This window comes from Populus alba, chromosome 14 (assembly GCF_005239225.2).
Source record: "Populus alba chromosome 14, ASM523922v2, whole genome shotgun sequence".
In the NCBI taxonomy this organism is placed as follows: domain Eukaryota; kingdom Viridiplantae; phylum Streptophyta; class Magnoliopsida; order Malpighiales; family Salicaceae; genus Populus; species Populus alba.
Window position 1 is genome coordinate 853,120 of NC_133297.1, and position 20,171 is coordinate 873,290.

Here is a 20,171-nt window from a genome sequence, read left to right on the forward strand (position 1 = left end):
ACGGATTAAAAAAAAAGCAATAAAAGGAAGGAAAGAGCAATAACTGAGTTCACAAATTATATTAATTATCCCTAAAGCAATCAGAGCTGTAACATATTAAAATGGCTCAACTAATTTATCAAGCAGAAAAAATATATAGCATCCATTGCATCGTCAATATTTACAGGAAATTAAAAAGAAAAAAGCAGAAAATTCCAGATTTTAGAGGGAAAATTCAAAAAGTAAAATCCTAGAAAACAACCGTCCGGATAACAGATTGGAAATACGGTATCGGTTATGATATAAAATATTTTTTTTTTATTTTTTTTTATTTTTAAAAATTATTTTTAATATTAAAATATTCAAATCATATAAAAATATAAAACAAATTAATTTTAAATTAAAAAATTCATTTTTTTAAAAAATATAAAGCTTGTTTGGCAGTGTAGTTGCGGTTGTTTTTTTAAATAATTTTTCGTGCTAAAATACATGCTAATAATAATTTTTAATTTTTTTAAAATTATTTTTGATATCAACACATTAAAATAATTTAAAAACATTAAAAATATATTAATTTAAAATTAATAAAAATTAAAAAAAATTAATTTTTTTAAAAACATTTTTACAACCCTGAAAGTTTCAATCCTAATTTCATACACAACCGAAGTCTGTACTGACACTACTTTCTTAGATTCATTGTGCGTGTCAAGAGAATACAGGGAGAGGGAGGGACCCTCTGCTTTCAAGTTGTCTACAGGCTCATATGGATTTGGACACGCAAGATAAGAAGGGTAGGGTCATGTTCTTCGCCTTTGCATGACTAATTTGACAGCAGTTGTTCGTGGAAGATGCTGCCAGCTGCAATCGATCAATTAATACAGTGAGGGAAGGACCCTTTGCTTTCAAGTTGAATGCATCTCCCCATTCCAAAACACACTTCATTTCATCCCTACTTCACAACTTTCAGACCATTCTTATCTCTCTTTTCCTCAATCTTTCTTCTTTGATTTCCCAAAGCAAACAAGAGAATATGGCAGCAGAGCTTTTTCTTACGTTTTCCATGGAGGCGACTTTGACGAGGGTCAGTTCCATAGCTGCTGAAGGGATCAGACTTGCTTGGGGATTGGAGGGACAGCTGCGAAAGCTCAAGCAGTCCTTGATCATGATCAGAGATGTGCTCCAAGATGCAGCAAGAAGGTCAGTCACAGACGATTCTGTGAAGGGTTGGCTGGAGAAACTACAAGATGTAGCTTACGATGCTGAAGATGTTCTAGACGAGTTTGCTTATGAGATTCTCCGAAAAGACCAAAAGAAGGGAAAGGTACGTGACTGCTTTTCACTCCACAACCCTGTCGCATTCCGTCTGAATATGGGTCAAAAAGTTAAGGAGATCAATGGAGCACTGGATGAAATTCGAAAAGATGCAGCTGTATTTCAATTGACATCTCTACCTGTAGATAGAGCTCAAGAAGTGAGCAGTGATCTAGATCGAGAGACACATTCGTTCCTTGACAGCTCAGAAGTTGTAGGAAGGGAGGTTGATGTCTCTAAAGTTATGGAATTACTGACTAGCTTGACCAAACACCAGCGTGTCCTTCCGGTTGTCCCTATAGTGGGGATGGCTGGCCTTGGAAAGACTACTGTAGCACAAAAAGTTTGTGAAGTAGTGAAGGAGAAAAACCATTTTGATGAGACTCTATGGGTTTGTGTCTCTAATGATTTCAGTAAAAGGAGGATCTTAGGAGAGATGTTGCAAAAGATTGATAAATCTACTGGTGGGTTGAGCAACCTAGATGCAATTCTTGAAAAACTTCAGCAAGTGCTGGAAAAGAAAACATTTCTTCTTGTTCTTGATGATGTGTGGAATGAAGACCATGATAGGTGGGATAATTTGAAGGATCTACTGTTAAAAATTAACAAGAATGGGAATGCTGTTGTTGTTACAACCCGCAGTAAGAAAGTAGCAGCCATGATGGGGACTTCTCTTGGGATTCAGCACGAGCCAGGGAAACTTTCAGATGATGAATGTTGGTCCATTATCAAGCAAAAGGTGAGCAGGGGTGGAGGAGAAACAATAGCGTCAGACTTGGAGTCTATTGGAAAAGAGATTGCAAAGAAATGTGGAGGGATTCCATTGCTTGCTAAAGTTTTGGGAGGAACTCTTCACGGAAAGCAGGCACAGGAGTGGCGGTCAATTCTACATAGTAGAAGCTGGAATTCTCTGGATGCAAATAAAAAAGCTTTCCGCATATTGAGACTCAGTTTTGATTACTTGTCATCGCCAACATTGAAAAAATGTTTTGCATACTGTTCTATTTTTCCTAAAGATTTTAAAATTGAAAGGGAAGAGCTAATTCAACTTTGGATGGCTGAAGGTTTTCTCGGGACATCAACTGGGAGGATGGAAGACGAAGGCAACAAGTGTTTCAATGACTTGCTTGCAAATTCCTTTTTCCAAGATGTTGAAAGGAATGAGTGTGAGATCGTAACAAGTTGCAAGATGCATGATCTTGTGCATGATCTTGCATTGCAGGTCTCAAAATCAGAAGTGATAAATCTAGAGGAGGATTCGGCTGTTGATGGTGCATCTCATATTCGTCATCTAAATCTCATATCTCGCGGGGATGTTAAGGCAGAATTTCCAGTGGTTGATGCTAGAAAATTGCGAGCTGTTTTCTCAATGGATGATGTATTGAATGGGTCTTGGAAATTCAAAAGCTTGAGAACTCTCAAATTGCGACAGTCTGATATCACAAAGTTACCAGATTCAATTTGCAAGCTGAGACATTTGAGATATCTTGATGTCTCGGATACTGCTATCAGAGCATTGCCGGAATCCATCACCAAGCTCTACCATTTGGAAACATTAAGAGTCACTGATTGCAAGTCACTAGAAAAGCTTCCCAAGAAAATGAGGAATTTAGTCAGCTTGAGACATCTTCATTTTGATGATCCAAAGTTAGTGCCAGCTGAGGTGAGACTCTTAACACGCCTTCAAACTCTGCCTTTTTTTGTTGTGGGTCCAGATCATATGGTTGAAGAGCTGGGATGTTTGAAAGAACTAAGAGGAGCATTGAAGATATGCAAGCTTGAGCAAGTGAGAGACAGAGAAGAAGCTGAGAAGGCAGAACTGAGTGGAAAAAGAATGAACAAATTGGTGTTTGAATGGACTGATGATGAAGGTAACAGTAGTGTCAATAGCGAGGATGTGCTGGAAGGCCTGCAGCCTCACCGAGACATAAGAAGCTTGACAATTGAGGGTTATGGAGGTGAAAATTTCTCATCATGGATATTGCAACTCGATAATCTGACGGTGCTGAGATTGAATGGCTGCAGCAAGTTGAGGCAACTCCCAACACTTGGATGTCTTCCTCACCTTAAGATTCTAAAGATGAGTAGAATGCCTAATGTGAAATGTATAGGTAATGAGTTCTATAGTAGCAGCAGTGGCAGTGAAGCAGTACTGTTTCCAGCACTAAAAGAACTCTCTTTGAGTTTGATGGATGGTCTTGAAGAATGGATGGTACCAGGTGGAGAAGGTGATCAAGTATTTCCTTGTCTTGAAAGGTTGAGCATTTTTGTATGTGGCAAGTTGAGAAGCATATGTGGTCTTTCATCTCTTGTAAAATTTGAAATTGACGTGTGTGATGAACTGAGATATTTGTCTGGTGAGTTTCATGGCTTCACGTCTCTTCGAGTTTTAAATATATGGAGTTGTCCAAAGCTGGCATCCATTCCAAGCGTACAACACTGCACAGCTCTGGTGGAATTGAATATACAACAATGCCCTGAGTTGATCTCAATTCCTGGTGATTTTCGAGAATTAAATTCTTTGAAGAAACTGACTGTTATTGGGTGTAAATTGGGAGCTCTTCCAAGCGGACTACAATGTTGCGCATCTCTAGAGAGATTGGACATACGGGGTTGGAGTGAGCTTATCCATATCAGTGGTTTGCAAGAATTGTCTTCGCTTCGAAGATTAGTGATTAGAGGTTGTTATAAGCTCATCAGTATTGATTGGCATGGTTTACGACAATTGCTTTCTCTTGTTGATTTAGTAATCACCACGTGTCCCAGTTTGAGTGATATCCCAGAGGAGGATTGGTTAGGCGGCCTTACCCAACTGGAGGGATTGGGCATCGGTGGTTTCTCAGAGGAGATGGAGGCTTTTCCTGCAGGAGTTTTGAACTCAATCCAACACCTCAACTTGAGTGGGTCCCTCAAATCCCTAGGGATACATGGGTGGGATACACTGAAGAGAGTGTCCCACCAACTTCAACACCTCACTGCCCTCGAGACATTGTCTATAGGGGATTTCAACGGGGAGGAATTTGAGGAAGCATTGCCAGAATGGTTGGCCAACCTTTCTTCTCTTCAATCTCTTAAGATTTATAATTGCAAGAATCTCAAGTATCTGCCAAGTTCAACAGCCATTCAACGCCTCTCCAAATTAAAGGAATTGCGTATTAATGTATGTCCACATCTTGAAGAAAATTGTAAAAAGGAGAATGGCTCTGAGTGGCCCAAGATTTCTCATATCCCAGAAATCGATATAGCATAGAGGGTATATCATAAAGGATATAGCATAAAGGAGAATGACTCTGAATGGCTCTAAATTAATCGATTTATTAATTAGCTTTTACTATGTATTAGAATATATACTTATCAATGATAAAATCAATAGCCATCCAGCATTCTTTCAATCATTACTCTAATGTCATTCTTACAACATAATTTAAACTTAAGATTGTTTCCATATATTACAAATATTTGCTTTATCTGTACACTATTATTTATTTTACTATTATAAACTTTATATACAATTATGATTCTCAAAACTCACATTTAAGTAGAGGCATTCATCATATACATATGAATTTAATGATTATTTGTTAAGATTTAAAAATTATAACCATGAAATCAATAATTTAAGTTGTTGTTAGACTCTTATTTTTTTTTTTTTAAATTGCCTAATCATTTTTTGCGTACATGCAGTAAACAATTGTAGATTTGGGAGGGATGTCGACATCTCTCAGAAAATTATAGAGAGGAGAATGGCTCTTAGAGACCCAAAATTTCTCATATCCCATCAATTTATATAGCATAGAGGGTGCACAGGTAAGTTGGGATTTTAATTTTTTTTATGTTACTTTGTACACAGAGGAGAGAGAACCAATTAAAGTTTTTAAATTAATAAAAATACTTATTTGCTTTGAAACATGAACCATCTCATTTAATAATAACCAATATTGGGATTATTAGTGAGATTACAAATACTATTAAAGCTAAAACACTCTTTATTTTATTTAAAACATTTTATAAAAGAGATGATTATTTGTGTTTTTCTACTTTAGTCTAAATTTCATTCCGTACACTATCACATCATATTATTAACTACCAAAATGATGACCGAATTACTTTTTTTATTAACAAAATAATTTAATCAAATATTTTAATAATGATAATTTTTTTTTTTGGGAAGGCAGCTAAAAGATATGATAATGATTGGTTCCACTTATTATTTACATGAATTACTTTAATTTTGTGGGTGGTAAATAACTTATTTTCTTTGAAACTAATACCGAATTAGCTTTTATGATGTGTCCTTTTGTTAACAAAATATATATCGAATTAACAAAATTCATCAATGATAAAATCAATAGCCATATATATAGTATTATTTTTCTTAAAATCACCAGCTTTATATACAATTATAATACTTGAAAACAAACCACTAAATCAATCTTGGTAAAAATCACAGGCATTCATATATATAAATATGAATTTAATTATAATTCATTATAATTTATAATTTATAATCTTGAAATCAATAATTTAAATTGGTATTAGACATTATTAACTACCAAAATTATATCTTGGTGACTAGATTACTTTTTTTTATGAATAAAATAATTTAATCAAATATTTTTATGATGATTAAATTTTTTTAATTTTTTAAGGCTGCTAAATTCTTGAAAATATGATAATAATTGGTTCCACAAATTTTTTAACTTTCACATGCTTATTGTATTCATTGAATTGAATATGCTTTCTATACAACTAAAGCTGCTTTCAACATAAATCATAATATTTTTAGAAACTATGAAGCAATCCCATTTTCCTGACATTTTTTCTCTACTCAGTTGCATTCATTCTGCATTTTGTAGTTTAGCGTTGTTTATATTTCCAAAACTAATACCAAGTTGGCTATTTTAACTATCATAGTGGCGTTGGACCTCGAAGACTGAAGGAAGCCATGGAATGGTTATTTGAAGCTTATTCAGAATAGTGTTTGTCAGGCTGGATAAATGTGTGACCTGCACAATTTTCTTGTATTTTTATGAGATAAGTATTTTTGTCAAAATGTAAGAAAATGAATGGAGCTAGCAGCTTATCACGAAGATAAAAGAGTTTAATATAGATATGGATGTGAATTCGAATGTGTAACTTTTATTATTTTATATTTGATTTTGTTATTTAACTTTAAAGTATTTGATTTTTATGAGGTTATATATGTTGATGATGTTCTTGGGTAGGAAGAGAATTTCAAAGCTGAATTTTGTAATTCTAGAAAGAACAATTAATGTTCTCGTTGAATAGATGATTATGCTGATGTACTCCAAATATCTGAAGAATTAATGTCCTATTAATTCATGGTTATCTTCTTGCAATTAGGAAAACTTTATAAATAGTGGCATCTTGTTCCTTATCTCAACCTGCCCATTGGTTATCGGATCAAATTCAACAAGCGATGGTCCATGGCTTGATAAGAACAGGGAAAGCAGGCCGTGGAGAACGCGGATTTGCAATTTGGATTTTGTAATCTTCATTACTGAACACAAGCTTTCGACACTAACTTGGCTATCTAAGAGTAAAGCTACCTAGACCACTAAAATTGCTTGCTAAAATCTCTTTAATTCATTCTTTGGTTTCAAAGGAGAGTAAATGCAGCAGCAGGAGGGGATGCCCTGCAAGAAAACATGTAGAGAGGAGCTTGGAGGATCCTAGCATGTACATCTCTGCCTCTGAAGAGGAACACAATCACTCCAAAATTGCATTTCAATCTCCCAGCATGATGCTTTATATTCAACAACCAAATCAAACCAAAGGACAATAGTATTTTCCAAGCTGGAACTGGTCGTGCACCTGCAAAGTAAGGTTCTTCTTCTGCTCCATGTTCCCTTCAAAAATGATCTCCTGATTTTTAACTTCCAGGTTATATGCTTCTTCATCAATGTCTAATTGTTTATATGCTCTCTCAAGATTTTCTAATAGGCGCGGTGCGTGGGATAGAACCAACGTAGTTTTTCAGCTGGAACTTCTGCAAACGAGAAGGGCGAGAAAATCCATTGAAAAACAACACCAATGTAGAAATTAAAGTTCAAAGATGATCCAAAAAGCGCAGATAAAAAAAAAAAAAAACAGCAACCAAATTTGAAACTGGATCAACACAAGCTCACGAAAACCACAAACGAAGCCATTCGAATGAAAAGCTCCAAGAGAAGCAACCAAGAACCCACCACTCTAAACTACAGAAACAGGGGAAAGGCAGAGAAAGATAAGAAAAAGATGCAAAAGCAATACATAAACAAATGAAAGGCCTGGAAAGAAGTAAGGGGACAAGTAGATCCAAAATGGATGAAGCAGGCGGCTTATCACCAAAATAGTAATACCTTAATATAGGGATGGATGTGAATTATTGCCTGTATGCGATGTTACTTCTATCATTTCATTTTAGACTTCTTCCTCAACATTTAGGAATTCAATTTTCATTAAGCTATGTATATTGACAATTAAGATGAAATTCAATATTCCACCTAATGCTCAGAAAGATGGATCGAAACTGTCATGATCACCAAAAATGTTCAAAACGACTTCTTTCTAAACCATTTTCCTCTTCTATCTGCCTTCAAACCAGTAGTTCATGACCAGGTCTGTGTACCTGTACTTAGATAGTACACACTCCACACACTTGATAAATTTGCACAAACTAATTGCTTCATATATTTTAGGCAATTATAATAATATTTACAAATATTTCTGCCTTCGGTGTCCTCTACACTTGATGAGAGAACATGAATGCCAATTATGGCCCTCGTAAAACAAGAAAGAAAACACCCAAAAACATGCTAGTCCCCACGATTTTGATTTGAGCTACAACATGGGCATGCGTTCACAACCGCAGCCATTGGTTCCTCCTGGCTTCCTAACTGTTCAAAATTCAACGTGAATGAATTGGGGGAGCGGGGGGTTGTCCTAGAACATAAATAGATATTTGAGATCTTCCACAGTAAGACGAGTAGCTGAACCCCCACTTTGACTCTTTTCCTGCAAATTGTGGTCAGCAGCAAAGAAAATTATCTTCAAAAACCATGGTCAAATTTCGAATATAAGAACACAGAGAAATGCACAAACGAGCAAAAGTATTAGATAATAAATAGATCACACTTCAAGATTACAAGTAATATTCTCATTGTCATTTACAAAGGCTTCAGCCTCTGGCACCTGTGTGACTGTCATGCCCATCTACAACCCTAGAAGTGCAATTTGTTGCCTTCCTGATAAGTTTAATGAGATTAACGTGGCTGTCAAGTAAAGAGTAGCCATTTGAAGATGAAATATTGAATGGTAATGCTCTTTCAAATTTTAACCCTAAAAGTCGCTTCCGTAGGACCATAATCAACTAATAACCTTTTTGTTTCAATACTTGCCTTCCACCTTGATGTGATGTACTCATATTTTATTGCAAGTATCCTTAATCCTTGATGATGTTTATCTGTAATCACTTCCCTCGATATAAATTAAGCAAAAGGCAATTCTCTTGGATTTATACTATGCAAGGCATGACAACCTCAACATAGATAAATTAACAGAATCCCTCCTAACTCCCAGACAGATTTTCTGGCTTTTCTGGATTATTGTTGGTTTATGATATTTATAAGAGATAACAAAATGGGATACTAAAGATTCATAATTAGCTGGAAAAAAACTTTTTTCTGTAACCCTAGCAACATATGATCTAGACTCTCCAGCAACCAAAAGGCAAGAAGAAGACTAAACAGTTACCAAAAACATAAGACGGAATCAATGCCTGTAGAAAGAAAAAACACCGGAAGAGCTAATATTCTGTCTTCTATGGTAAGTCATGTTACTGTAACAGGACGAGTCTGTGCAATTCTATGAGCTCGATCAACAGCCTGATCCTCAGTGGTTGGATTCCACCAAAGATCCAGAAGGATTTCATGACATGCAGCAACCATGTTCAAACCAAGGTTTCCTGCCTATAAGGACATCAGCATCACAGTGATCTGCAATAAATTTCAATCATTCAGATGCTGAATGCAATGCAAGAATTAAAGCATCAGCAATAATTATCATGCCCAACGTCATCAATTTGACAGAGGAGATCAGTATTGCATGGTTTGGCTAGTTATTAAATAGTGTATATGATACAGTACTCTTTTCATTCATCAGGTAGAGGTCTTGATGTTGCAGGAAGAACCAACGAACTAAAGCAAATGGAGGGAAAGTCGGTTACAACAGCTGGAAATTCTGTTACACCCAACACGCACCGTTTTATTTACATGCATTACACACGCTTCCTGTTTTACGCACCGTTTCAATAACAGACAACACGTGTTAAGTCATTTACACAGCATGCCTATATTAAAGGCAATTGTAACAAGGTACAGTTACGTGAAAAATATATACAATTGAATTCTGTTTCTTCTCTTGCTCTCTAATCTCTTTTCTCTGCTTAATTCTGCGATCTCTTCCCACTCTTCCTTCATCTTTTCATCAAGCCATTCTGTCAATCCTCCTCCCATCCCTTTACACCTGCACCAAGTGGTATCAGAGCCAACATCTTCGGACCTACACCATGACACATGAAACTAGGTCTCAAGATATTAAGAAACTGGAAGGAACAATAGCAATAGCTAACAAGGAGCAAGGTATATGGAATGACAAGATGGCCAGATTGCTAGAACATCAAGGACAGCAGCAGCTGTCTAGCGATACACGTCTAGTAAGATTGGAAGAGCTCATTGCAGGCATTTCTCTTCAGCAGAATACCCTACTCCAGAAACTACAATTACCAGCAGGAGAAACCAGCTCCAACCAGGAGTATCACCACAGCAACCAGGAGGGCGTGTTGTACAAAAATGATTGGCAACAAAGTGGAACTTACAAATTCCATAAACCCAGAAGAGATTTTCCATCCTTTGATGGGGAAGATGTACACAAATGGCTGTACAAGTGTAATCAGTTCTTTGAAATGGAAGAAGTTCCTGAAGCAGAGAAGCTGAAATTGGCATCATACTACTTAGATGGGACGGCCTTATACTGGCACCAGAATTTCATGAGAAGCAAGGGTGGCCAGTTAGTCACATGGAAGGAGTATGTCCAAGGTTTGTGTGGCAGGTTCGGTGGCCATAAAGAACCCTTGGAAGAGCTGAAGGATCTAAAACAAGAGGGTGATTTGGAGACTTATATCAGGAGTTTCGATATCCTGTGGAATAGAGCTGAGATTGATGAAAGGTATGCCTTAATTTTCTTCCTTGGGGGTCTTGAGACAGAAATTAAGAACTTGGTTAAAATGTTTGAACCCAAGTCCCTTAATCAAGCATATAATCTGTCCCGTTTACAAGAAAACACAAATCTCTACAAAAGTGCACATAAACAGCCAGGCAAACAGACAACTACACCTTTTGGCAGCAATCAAGTTCCCAACCCACAACCTTCTCCCTACAAACCTCATAAATTCAGTGAAGCAAATCCTCAACACATTAGTCTACCAGGGCTACTACCCACTCCTCAAACACCTAATGGAATACAACCAATGAAAAGGCCTACCCGTAATGTTAGAAGCACTGAAATGGAAGACAGAAGGGCAAAGGGCTTGTGTTTTTGGTGTGATGACAAATTCACACCAGGACATAAATGCAGAACACGCAAACTTTATTCCATATGCTTAGTGGGTGATGATGAAGGTGATGCAGATGATGGGGTTGAAGCTGGCCAGGAATCAAGGGAACTGGTAGACACAGAACCCCACATTTCCATGAATGCGTTAGAAGGAATTCCAGGATGCTATACACTTAAGGTAACAGGAAAGGTTGACAAGCTACCAATATTCATATTAATTGACTCGGGAAGCACTCATAATTTCATGAATACTTGGGTTGCTAACAAACTTCAGTGTGTTCTAAGCCCCATCAAACCAGTGACTGTTAAGGCTGCAAATGGGGGAAAAATGTTATGCTCTTTTATTTGCAGAAAGTTCAAATGGAAGATGCAAGGGATCCATTGTGAGGCAGACGTGTTTGTCATGGAATTGGAGGCTTGTGACATGGTCCTAGGAGTCCAGTGGTTAGCTACTCTGGGGGATATTGTATGCAATTACAAAAACATGTGGATGAGTTTTGAATGGCATGGACAACATACCACCTTAAGGGGCGAGGCACCAGTGAAACTGCAATCAATTCAATACGGCCAAATGGGTGGTCTGTTGAGCAACAAGACTAGCATTGCAGGTCTCAATCTCTGCAGCTTGAGGATGGTCCAAGATACCCAGGACAAGGCAACAGCAAAGCCTGCAACAAATCTCAACAAAGAGGAAGAGACAGCATTACAGCAACTACTTCAATTCTATCAAGATATTTTCATTCCTATGACTGGGTTACCTCCCAACCGGCCTCATGATCACACCATCCCCTTAAAAGAAGGAGCTCAACCTGTCAACCTTCGTCCTTACAGGTATTCAAGCTTACAAAAAGATACGGTGGAAGGTTTAATATCAGAAATGTTGGAAGCAGGAACAGTCCAGCCAAGTCACAGCCCTTTTGCCTCACCAGTGGTATTGGTTAAGAAGAAGGATCTCTCCTGGCGATTGTGTATAGACTACAGGGCTCTTAACAGACTGACTATCAAAAACAAATTTCCCATTCCTTTGATCGAAGAGCTACTGGAAGAGTTGACAGGAGCATCAGTTTTTTCCAAGATTGATCTACGTTCGGGCTACCATCAGATTCGAATGCAAGCAGAAGACATCCATAAAACTGCCTTCAGAACACACAATGGCCACTATGAGTTCTTGGTGATGCCTTTTGGCCTTACTAACGCTCCTGCCACCTTTCAAAGCCTAATGAATGAGGTGTTTCGCACTTATTTGAGAAAGTTTGTTCTTGTATTTTTTGACGATATCTTGATCTACAGCTGCTCCTTCAAACAGCATCAAGCTCATCTGCAAACTGTTTTTGAGCTGCTTCGGTCGAACAAGTTGGTGGCCAAAGAAAGTAAGTGTGTTTTTTGTGATAATAGGGTGGAGTACCTAGGCCATATTATCTCTAAGGCTGGTGTAGCAACCGACCCAGAAAAGCTACAGGCCATCAAGAACTGGCCATTACCTCAAAACCTTAAACAACTCAGGGGATTTTTGGGACTCACGGGGTACTACCGCAAGTTTATTAAAGGCTATGGTATTATCTGTCGCCCCTTAACTAAACTGCTAAAAAAGGATGCAATGGGGTGGGATCAAGAGGCAACGGTGGCCTTTGAAGCTCTCAAGAGGAAGATGATGAGCCCACCAGTCATAGCACTACCTGATTTAAGCAAACTTTTTATTGTGGAAACTGATGCCTCAGGGGCTGGCATTGGAGCAGTACTCATGCAGGAGGGTCATCCAATTGCATTCATCAGCAAGGCATTGGGACCAAGACAACAGTCGTTATCTACTTATGAGAGGGAAATGCTAGCTATTCTAATGGCAGTGCACAAATGGAAGCAATACTTGTGGGGTAGGTCCTTCAAAATCAGAACTGATCATGTTAGTTTAAAGTATTTGCTGGATCAAAAATTATCCTTCCCCTCTCAGCATTTATGGCTCACAAAACTATTGGGCTTTGATTACGAAATCGAATTTCGTAATGGAAGGGAGAATATTGCTGCTGATGCCCTCTCCAGAATAAACAGCAATGAACTCAATGCTCTCACACTGTCCACACTAGAAGCTCCAGTACTGGAAAGCATCAAACAGTCCTGGCAAGAGGATCACAAGCTTCAGACTCTCATTCAAGATATCATAAGGGATCCGGCCACACACCCTCATTATAAATGGAGCAACAACGCCTCTTCAGGAAGGGAAAATTGGTAGTAGGACACAATACAACTCTTCAACAGCAACTCATCTCCATGTATCATGATACCCCAGTCGGTGGCCATTCAGGTGCTACAGTCACTACAGCAAGGATTGCTGGCCTGCTATATTGGAGGAAGCAACAGAAACAGGTTAGGCAATATGTTAGAGAATGCCCCACCTGCCAACGTTGCAAAACAGAGAACATAGCCATCCCTGGATTATTGCAACCCCTGCCAGTACCAGCAGCACCTTTCACAGACATCAGTATGGATTTCATCACCAGCCTTCCCAAATCAGAAGGCAAGGAGGTTATATTTGTTGTGGTAGACCGGTTCAGCAAATATGCCCATTTTATGGCACTTTCACACCCATACTCAGCCACCACAGTAGCCAAAACCTTCATGGAAACAGTCTACAAACTACATGGAATGCCAACAACCATAGTAAGTGATCGAGACTCTATTTTCCTTAGTAAATTTTGGACAGAACTGTTTGCCTTACAAGGAGTCAATCTTCATTACTCTACTGCCTACCACCCTCAATCCGACGGCCAGACTGAAGTAGTCAACAGATGCATTGAAGGATATCTCAGGTGCATGACAGGAGACAATCCTTCCCAATGGTGCAAATGGTTAGCTTTATGCGAGTGGTGGTATAATACAAACTTCCATACAGCCACAAAGACTACCCCTTACAACATATTATACGGTTTTGATCCACCCATACACATCTCATACTTCCCAAAAGACTCACCCTTAGAAGCTGTTGATCATTACCTCACCACCAGAGAACAACTGCTGCTAACAGTAAAGGCAAACCTTACTAAGGCACAGAACCGCATGAAACAAATGGCTAATAAAAAGAGAAGTGATAGGGTCTTAGATATAGGGGATTCTGTCTACTTAAAATTACAACCTTACAAACAGAAATCCATACTTCACCCGCACCATAAATTAGCTGCCAAATACTATGGTCCCTATACTATCATTAAAAAGATTGGGGAAGTAGCATATCAACTTAACCTTCCATCATCATCCACTATCCATCCCGTTTTTCATGTATCCCTCCTGAAAAGAACCAGGGGAAACCGAATGGTTCACCACAGTTTGCCTGACAGTCCTAGCGAGCCTATCTTACAACCCCAAGTCATCTTAGACCGAAGGATGATCAAAAGAGGAACACAAGCAGCTACACAGTTTTTAATCCATTGGAAAGGACTCTCACCCGCAGAAGCAACGTGGGAATATATGGATGAAGTTCAACTCAGATTCCCAACCTTCAACCTTGAGGACAAGGTGGTTTTGAAGGGCGGAGATTTGTTGCAGGAAGAACTAACGAACTAAAGCAAATGGAGGGAAAGTCGGTTACAACAGCTGGAAATTCTGTTACACCCAACACGCACCGTTTTATTTACATGCATTACACATGCTTCCTGTTTTACGCACCGTTTCAATAACAGACAACACGTGTTAAGTCATTTACATAGCATGCCTATATTAAAGGCAATTGTAACAAGTTACAGTTACGTGAAAAATATATACAATTGAATTCTGTTTCTTCTCTTGCTCTCTAATCTCTTTTCTCTGCTTAATTCTGCGATCTCTTCCCACTCTTCCTTCATCTTTTCATCAAGCCATTCTGTCAATCCTCCTCCCATCCCTTTACACCTGCACCACTTGATTAATATCATGTTTCTCGTTGAGTATGAATGAAAAAACACCTTCAGGAATTAAGATTGTTTCGAGAATTCATGAGTTAGGGGCCAAATCTTGGGATCAGTGTTCAAATCTTTAATAGCCCTGTCTCTTGAACTCAAAGTCAGTGTCTCGTCAAGCCTCCTATACTGGATGCAATACTGATTCAGTGAAATTTCAACCAAATCCAACATGCTAGTCCACTAGGAGAAACCAATTGCTTTTATTGGTCCTTCAGCTGACGAGTTTGAATATGACATCGACGTAGCACTGGATCCTTTCGAACCATTAAATCCTGAAATTGGACTCTCAACCTTACAATGGGATTGAACCTCAAGAACAGCAGTGTTTGACCCATATCTGAAGTTCTAGAAGTCCAAATCACCTCCACTTTTTTTTTCTAGAAAGCTGAGTCAATTTCCTACAACTTTCATGCTTTCAAGTGGACCCAGTTCTGATGCTAGCATTTTCGTTTTATTTAGACAAGATGATAAGGATTTTCACTAAGTCAAAAGTTGGCCACCCACTCAACAATGAGTCATCAAAGCAATAATTCCGAATTTTGGCCTATAAAAGGAGGCATTTGCCATGTATTTAGGGGCTTGGTTGTTCAGATCAAGTTCATGCTCTTTATTTTCTCTCTTAATATTTTTGTAATTCTTAAGTTTTGCTTTCATTAATTTCTTGTTTATGCTTTTCATTTCCTTTCCTTTCCTTAGTTAACTTGTATTTTATTTATGTTCTTGTTTTGTTTATTTATGTTTCTCTTCTTCTTTATGTTTGGCTAAGTTTATTATGTCAAGGTGAAAAGGTTACACTAATGGTGTAAGAACAAGTATGGTATAAACTCAATATGAACCTTAATGTTTACTATTAACATGTCTTATCTTTTTATCTTACTAATTCTTAATACCTTGCTTGTTAAATGGTTAATCTCAATTTGTGTTGTATAATACTTGGTATAACAAATGCTTGGCACTCTCATAGCCCAACCGTATGGTATTACCTACACCTGGGCTATGAAAGGTACTTGATTTGTTGTTAACATCAATTAACATCATGAATTCTTGATAATATTTAAAAGTTTGGTGTTATGTAAATGAGATAATTAATATGATCATGTTAATAATTTATAATGAGCTATTAATGACAAATCATTCGAATGGAACCTCCTTCGAGTGTGGTTTCCAAATTTAGTAATAAGAGTTTATATTATACTTGTTTAAAATACCATTGGTGGATCCTCTAACCTTGACATTTATCTTTATCATTGTTTAATCCTTACATTAATCTTCCATCTCAAAGTTCTCATTAATTTCTTCCTCTTCGTCTTTTTATTGTTATTATTATTATTACTATTACTATTATTATTATTATTATTATTATTATTATTATTATTATTATTATTATTATTATTATTATTATTATTAGTATTAGTATTATTAGTATTATTATTATTATTATTATTTACACTCTTATTATATTTTATGTACGTTAAGTATGCTCTGTGTTTGATCAAGGATCCTGATATTGTTGATCTTGCCTTGTTCATTCGCATCAGAAATCTATTTATATTATATAATATATCTCTTTGATCTTTTCATAAACTCAGTATATAGGCTGGAAACCTGTGACCCGATCTTTTAGATCATTCTCAGGTATAACAACGCCACGTATTGAGTATTATTATTATTATTATTATTATTATTATTATTATTATTATTATTATTATTAGTATTAGTATAACTTTGTTTCTTTTGTGTTGTTTCTTTTTCTTTTGTTTTCTTCTTCCTTTTATTTTCTTTCTACACGTGCATAAGTGTTTGGTCACGTACACTAAGTGGTAGACTTTCTAGGGTATCCTCATCATTTTCAGAAAATATGGCCGAAGAAGATAACCAGTCACTTCATAATGAGAATAATGAGAATAACCGTGTTAGGACACTTAGAGACCACATGAATCCCACAAGAACAAGTGCACCCTCATGCATAGTTTTCCCTCCTGATGCATCTCATTTTAATTTTAAGCCAGGCATTATTCAACTTTTACCTTCTTTTCATGGCTTAGATCTAGAAAATCCATACTTGCATTTGAGAGAATTTGAAGAAGTTTGTAACACCTATAATGACTTAAATTGTAGCATGAATACCATTAGATTAAAGCTTTTTTCTTTTTCATTAAAAGATAAAGCTAAAACATGGCTACAAAATCTTAGGTCAGGATTCATTCGTGCTTGGGATGAAATGCAACAACAGTTTTTAAAGAAGTTTTTTCCATCTCATAGAACCAACTCTTTCAAAAGACAAATCACCACTTTCACTCAAAAACCAGGAGAAACATTTTACCAATGTTGGGATAGGTATCGAGACTTGCTTAATACTTGCCCTCATCATGGTTTTGAAACATGGAGATTGGTTTCACAATTTTATGAAGGATTAACACCTAAAGATATGCAAATGGTTGAATTGATGTGCAATGAAACTTTTGAAGATAAAGACCTTAATGAAGCAATGGAGTACCTAGACGTACTAGCTAAAAATGCGCAAAATTGGGACACTAAGGGCACTTATGAGGCACCAAGTAAAACCCAACCTCATACATCTAGTGGAGGTATGTATAACCTTAGGGAAGATCATGACCTCCAAGCCAAGTTTACATCTTTAGCTAGAAAAGTCGAGGCACTAGAATTGAAAAAGAGTGGTCAATTAAAATCTGTTCAAGACATTGTGTGTCAAATTTGTGAAACAAATGAACATGCAACCAATAACTGTCCAACTTTGCCTTCTTTCAAGGAATGTCTCCATGAACAAGCTCATGCCTTAAACAGTTTCCAAAGGCCTAATCATAACCCATACTCGCAAACATACAATCCTAGTTGGAGAAATCACCCAAATTTTAGTTGGAAGAGTGATAACAATAATGCACAAACTACACAGCCACCGTTTCAAGCACACCATAATTTCCAAAATTCTCATGGATTTGGACCTCCTTATGCTCCACCTCCTAGAAGAAATCTTGAGGAAATATTGCATGCATTCATTGAAAAGCAAGAGACAATCAACACTCAACTTACTCAAAGCATGGCAAATTTTAAAGATGCTCTTGCAAAATTCACATCTGCACTCAGTTTTCAAGAGAAAGGTAAGTTTCCATCTCAACCACAACAAAATCCAAAGGGGCAATACAATGCAAATACAAGTAGTTCCGAAAGCCAACACATGGATCAAGTCAAATCAGTCATCACTCTTCGCAGTGGTAAGGTTATTGAAAAACCCACTCTTGAACCTTGTGAGAAAGATGATGAGTCAATCTCTGAGGGTAAGGAAGGGGTTGAATTTGAACATTGTGAAGAAAAGACTGATTCTCTGTCAGCACTTCCATTTCCTCATGCCATGACCAAACAAAGGAAAGTCAATCAAATTTCTGAAATCCTTGAAATTTTCAAACAGGTAATGATCAATATACCTTTGTTGGATGCTATTAAACAGGTACCTTCCTATGCTAAATTTTTGAAAGATCTATGCACTATGAAGAGAAAACTGAATGTGAAAAAGAAAGCATTTTTAGCCGAACAAGTAAGTGTTATTCTTCAGAACAATAATGCTTTGAAATATAAAGACCCTGGTTGTCCTATAATTTCTTGCTTTATTGGAGAACATAAAATTGAAAGAGCTTTACTTGATCTTGGAGCTAGTGTGAATTTACTTCCATATTCGGTTTTTCAAAGTCTCAATCTAGGTGAGTTAAAACCAACTTCTGTAACTCTTTTACTTGCTGATAGATCTGTAAAAGTGCCTAGAGGAGTAGTTGAAGATGTGTTAGTACAAGTTGATAAATTCATTTACCCTGTAGATTTTATTGTCTTGGATACACAACCTGTTGAAGCATGTAATTCAATTCCTGTTATTTTAGGACGTCCATTTCTTGCAACTTCTAATGCATTGATTAATTGTAGGAATGGAATGATGAAGCTATCATTTGGAAACATGACATTGGAGATTAATATTTTCAACATTTGCAAGCAACCTGGAGATGATAATGATTTACAAGAAGTGGACTTTATTGAAAAATTAGTTCATGATCAATTTCAAACCACTTCTAGTGAAACTGAGATTGATGAACCTGACGAGTTGCAAATGGTTTATTTTCAGGAAGAAGCAAAGGCATGTAATTGGAGACCACAAATTGAAGAATTGCCACCACAATCAATTGAGTCCATACCTTCAAGTGTTCAACCACCAAAACTTGATTTGAAGCCGTTACCAGTCAACCTCAAATACTCATTTTTGGGAGAAAATGGAACTTTTCCGGTAATAATCTCTTCCAAACTTAATGCACATCAAGAAGGTAAGTTACTACAGACTCTGAAAATGCACAAAAATGCATTAGGATGGACCATAGCTGACATAAAAGGAATTAGTCCTTTGATTTGCACACACAGGATTTATTTGGAGGAAAATGCTAAACCATCTAGAGAAATGCAACGAAGACTTAATCCTAATATGAAAGAAGTAGTGAAAAATGAAGTCATTAAGCTTCTAGATAATGGAATCATTTATCCTATTTCTAACAGCAAATGGGTAAGTCCTACCCAAGTTGTACCCAAAAAGTCTGGAGTCACTGTGATAACAAATGAGAAAAATAAGTTAATTCCAACTCGGACTATTACTGGTTGGCGCATGTGCATTGACTATAGGAAACTTAATTTAATGACTAGAAAAGATCATTTCCCTTTACCTTTCATGGATCAAATCCTAGAAAGAGTTGCAGGTCATGAATTTTATTGTTTCCTAGATGGTTATTCAGGTTACAATCAAATTGAAATTGCATTGGAAGACCAAGAGAAGACTATTTTCACTTGTCCATTTGGTACTTTTGCATATCGAAGAATGCCTTTTGGGTTATGTAATGCACCAGCCACGTTTCAAAGATGCATGCTTAGCATATTCAGTGATATGGTTGAACGTTTTCTTGAGATTTTTATGGATGATTTTTCTATTTTTGGTGATTCATTTGATGATTGCTTAACTAACTTGGAAAAGGTTTTGAACAGGTGTGAAGAGAAGAATCTTGTACTGAATTGGGAAAAATGTCACTTTATGGTAACAAACGGCATTGTACTTGGTCACATTATTTCATCGACAGGAATTGAGGTTGACAAATCTAAAATCGAGTTAATTGCCAACTTACCAACACCAAAATCTGTTAAAGATGTTAGATCATTCTTAGGACATGCTGGTTTTTACAAAAGGTTCATCAAAGATTTTAGTGTAATATCTCAACCATTGTGTAACCTTCTATCAAAGGAAAATGTTTTTGAATGGACTGAACAATGTGAAAAAGCCTTTGTTAAACTTAA

General features: G+C 36.9%; 1 protein-coding gene and 2 long non-coding RNA genes across 3 annotated transcripts; 2 read left to right on the forward strand and 1 right to left on the reverse strand.

Moving 5' to 3' along the window:
- Nucleotides 1–822: 822 nt before the first annotated feature.
- On the forward strand, nt 823–4,682 carry LOC118037259 (putative disease resistance protein RGA3). Its single transcript, XM_035043172.2, has one exon. The coding sequence runs from the start codon at nt 1,010–1,012 to the stop codon at nt 4,538–4,540; it is 3,531 nt and encodes a 1,176-aa protein (XP_034899063.1). The 5' UTR covers nt 823–1,009; the 3' UTR covers nt 4,541–4,682.
- Nucleotides 4,683–4,748: 66 nt separating this feature from the next.
- LOC140954492 (uncharacterized) lies at nt 4,749–6,631 on the forward strand. Its single transcript, XR_012167801.1, has 2 exons — nt 4,749–5,097; nt 6,205–6,631. It is a non-coding gene; the product is annotated as an uncharacterized lncRNA (long non-coding RNA).
- A 1,328-nt stretch (nt 6,632–7,959) lies between these two features.
- LOC140954491 (uncharacterized) lies at nt 7,960–9,283 on the reverse strand. The gene is made up of 2 exons (XR_012167800.1): nt 9,090–9,283; nt 7,960–8,307 (listed from the first exon to the last, which is right to left on the reverse strand). It is a non-coding gene; the product is annotated as an uncharacterized lncRNA (long non-coding RNA).
- Nucleotides 9,284–20,171: the final 10,888 nt, after the last annotated feature.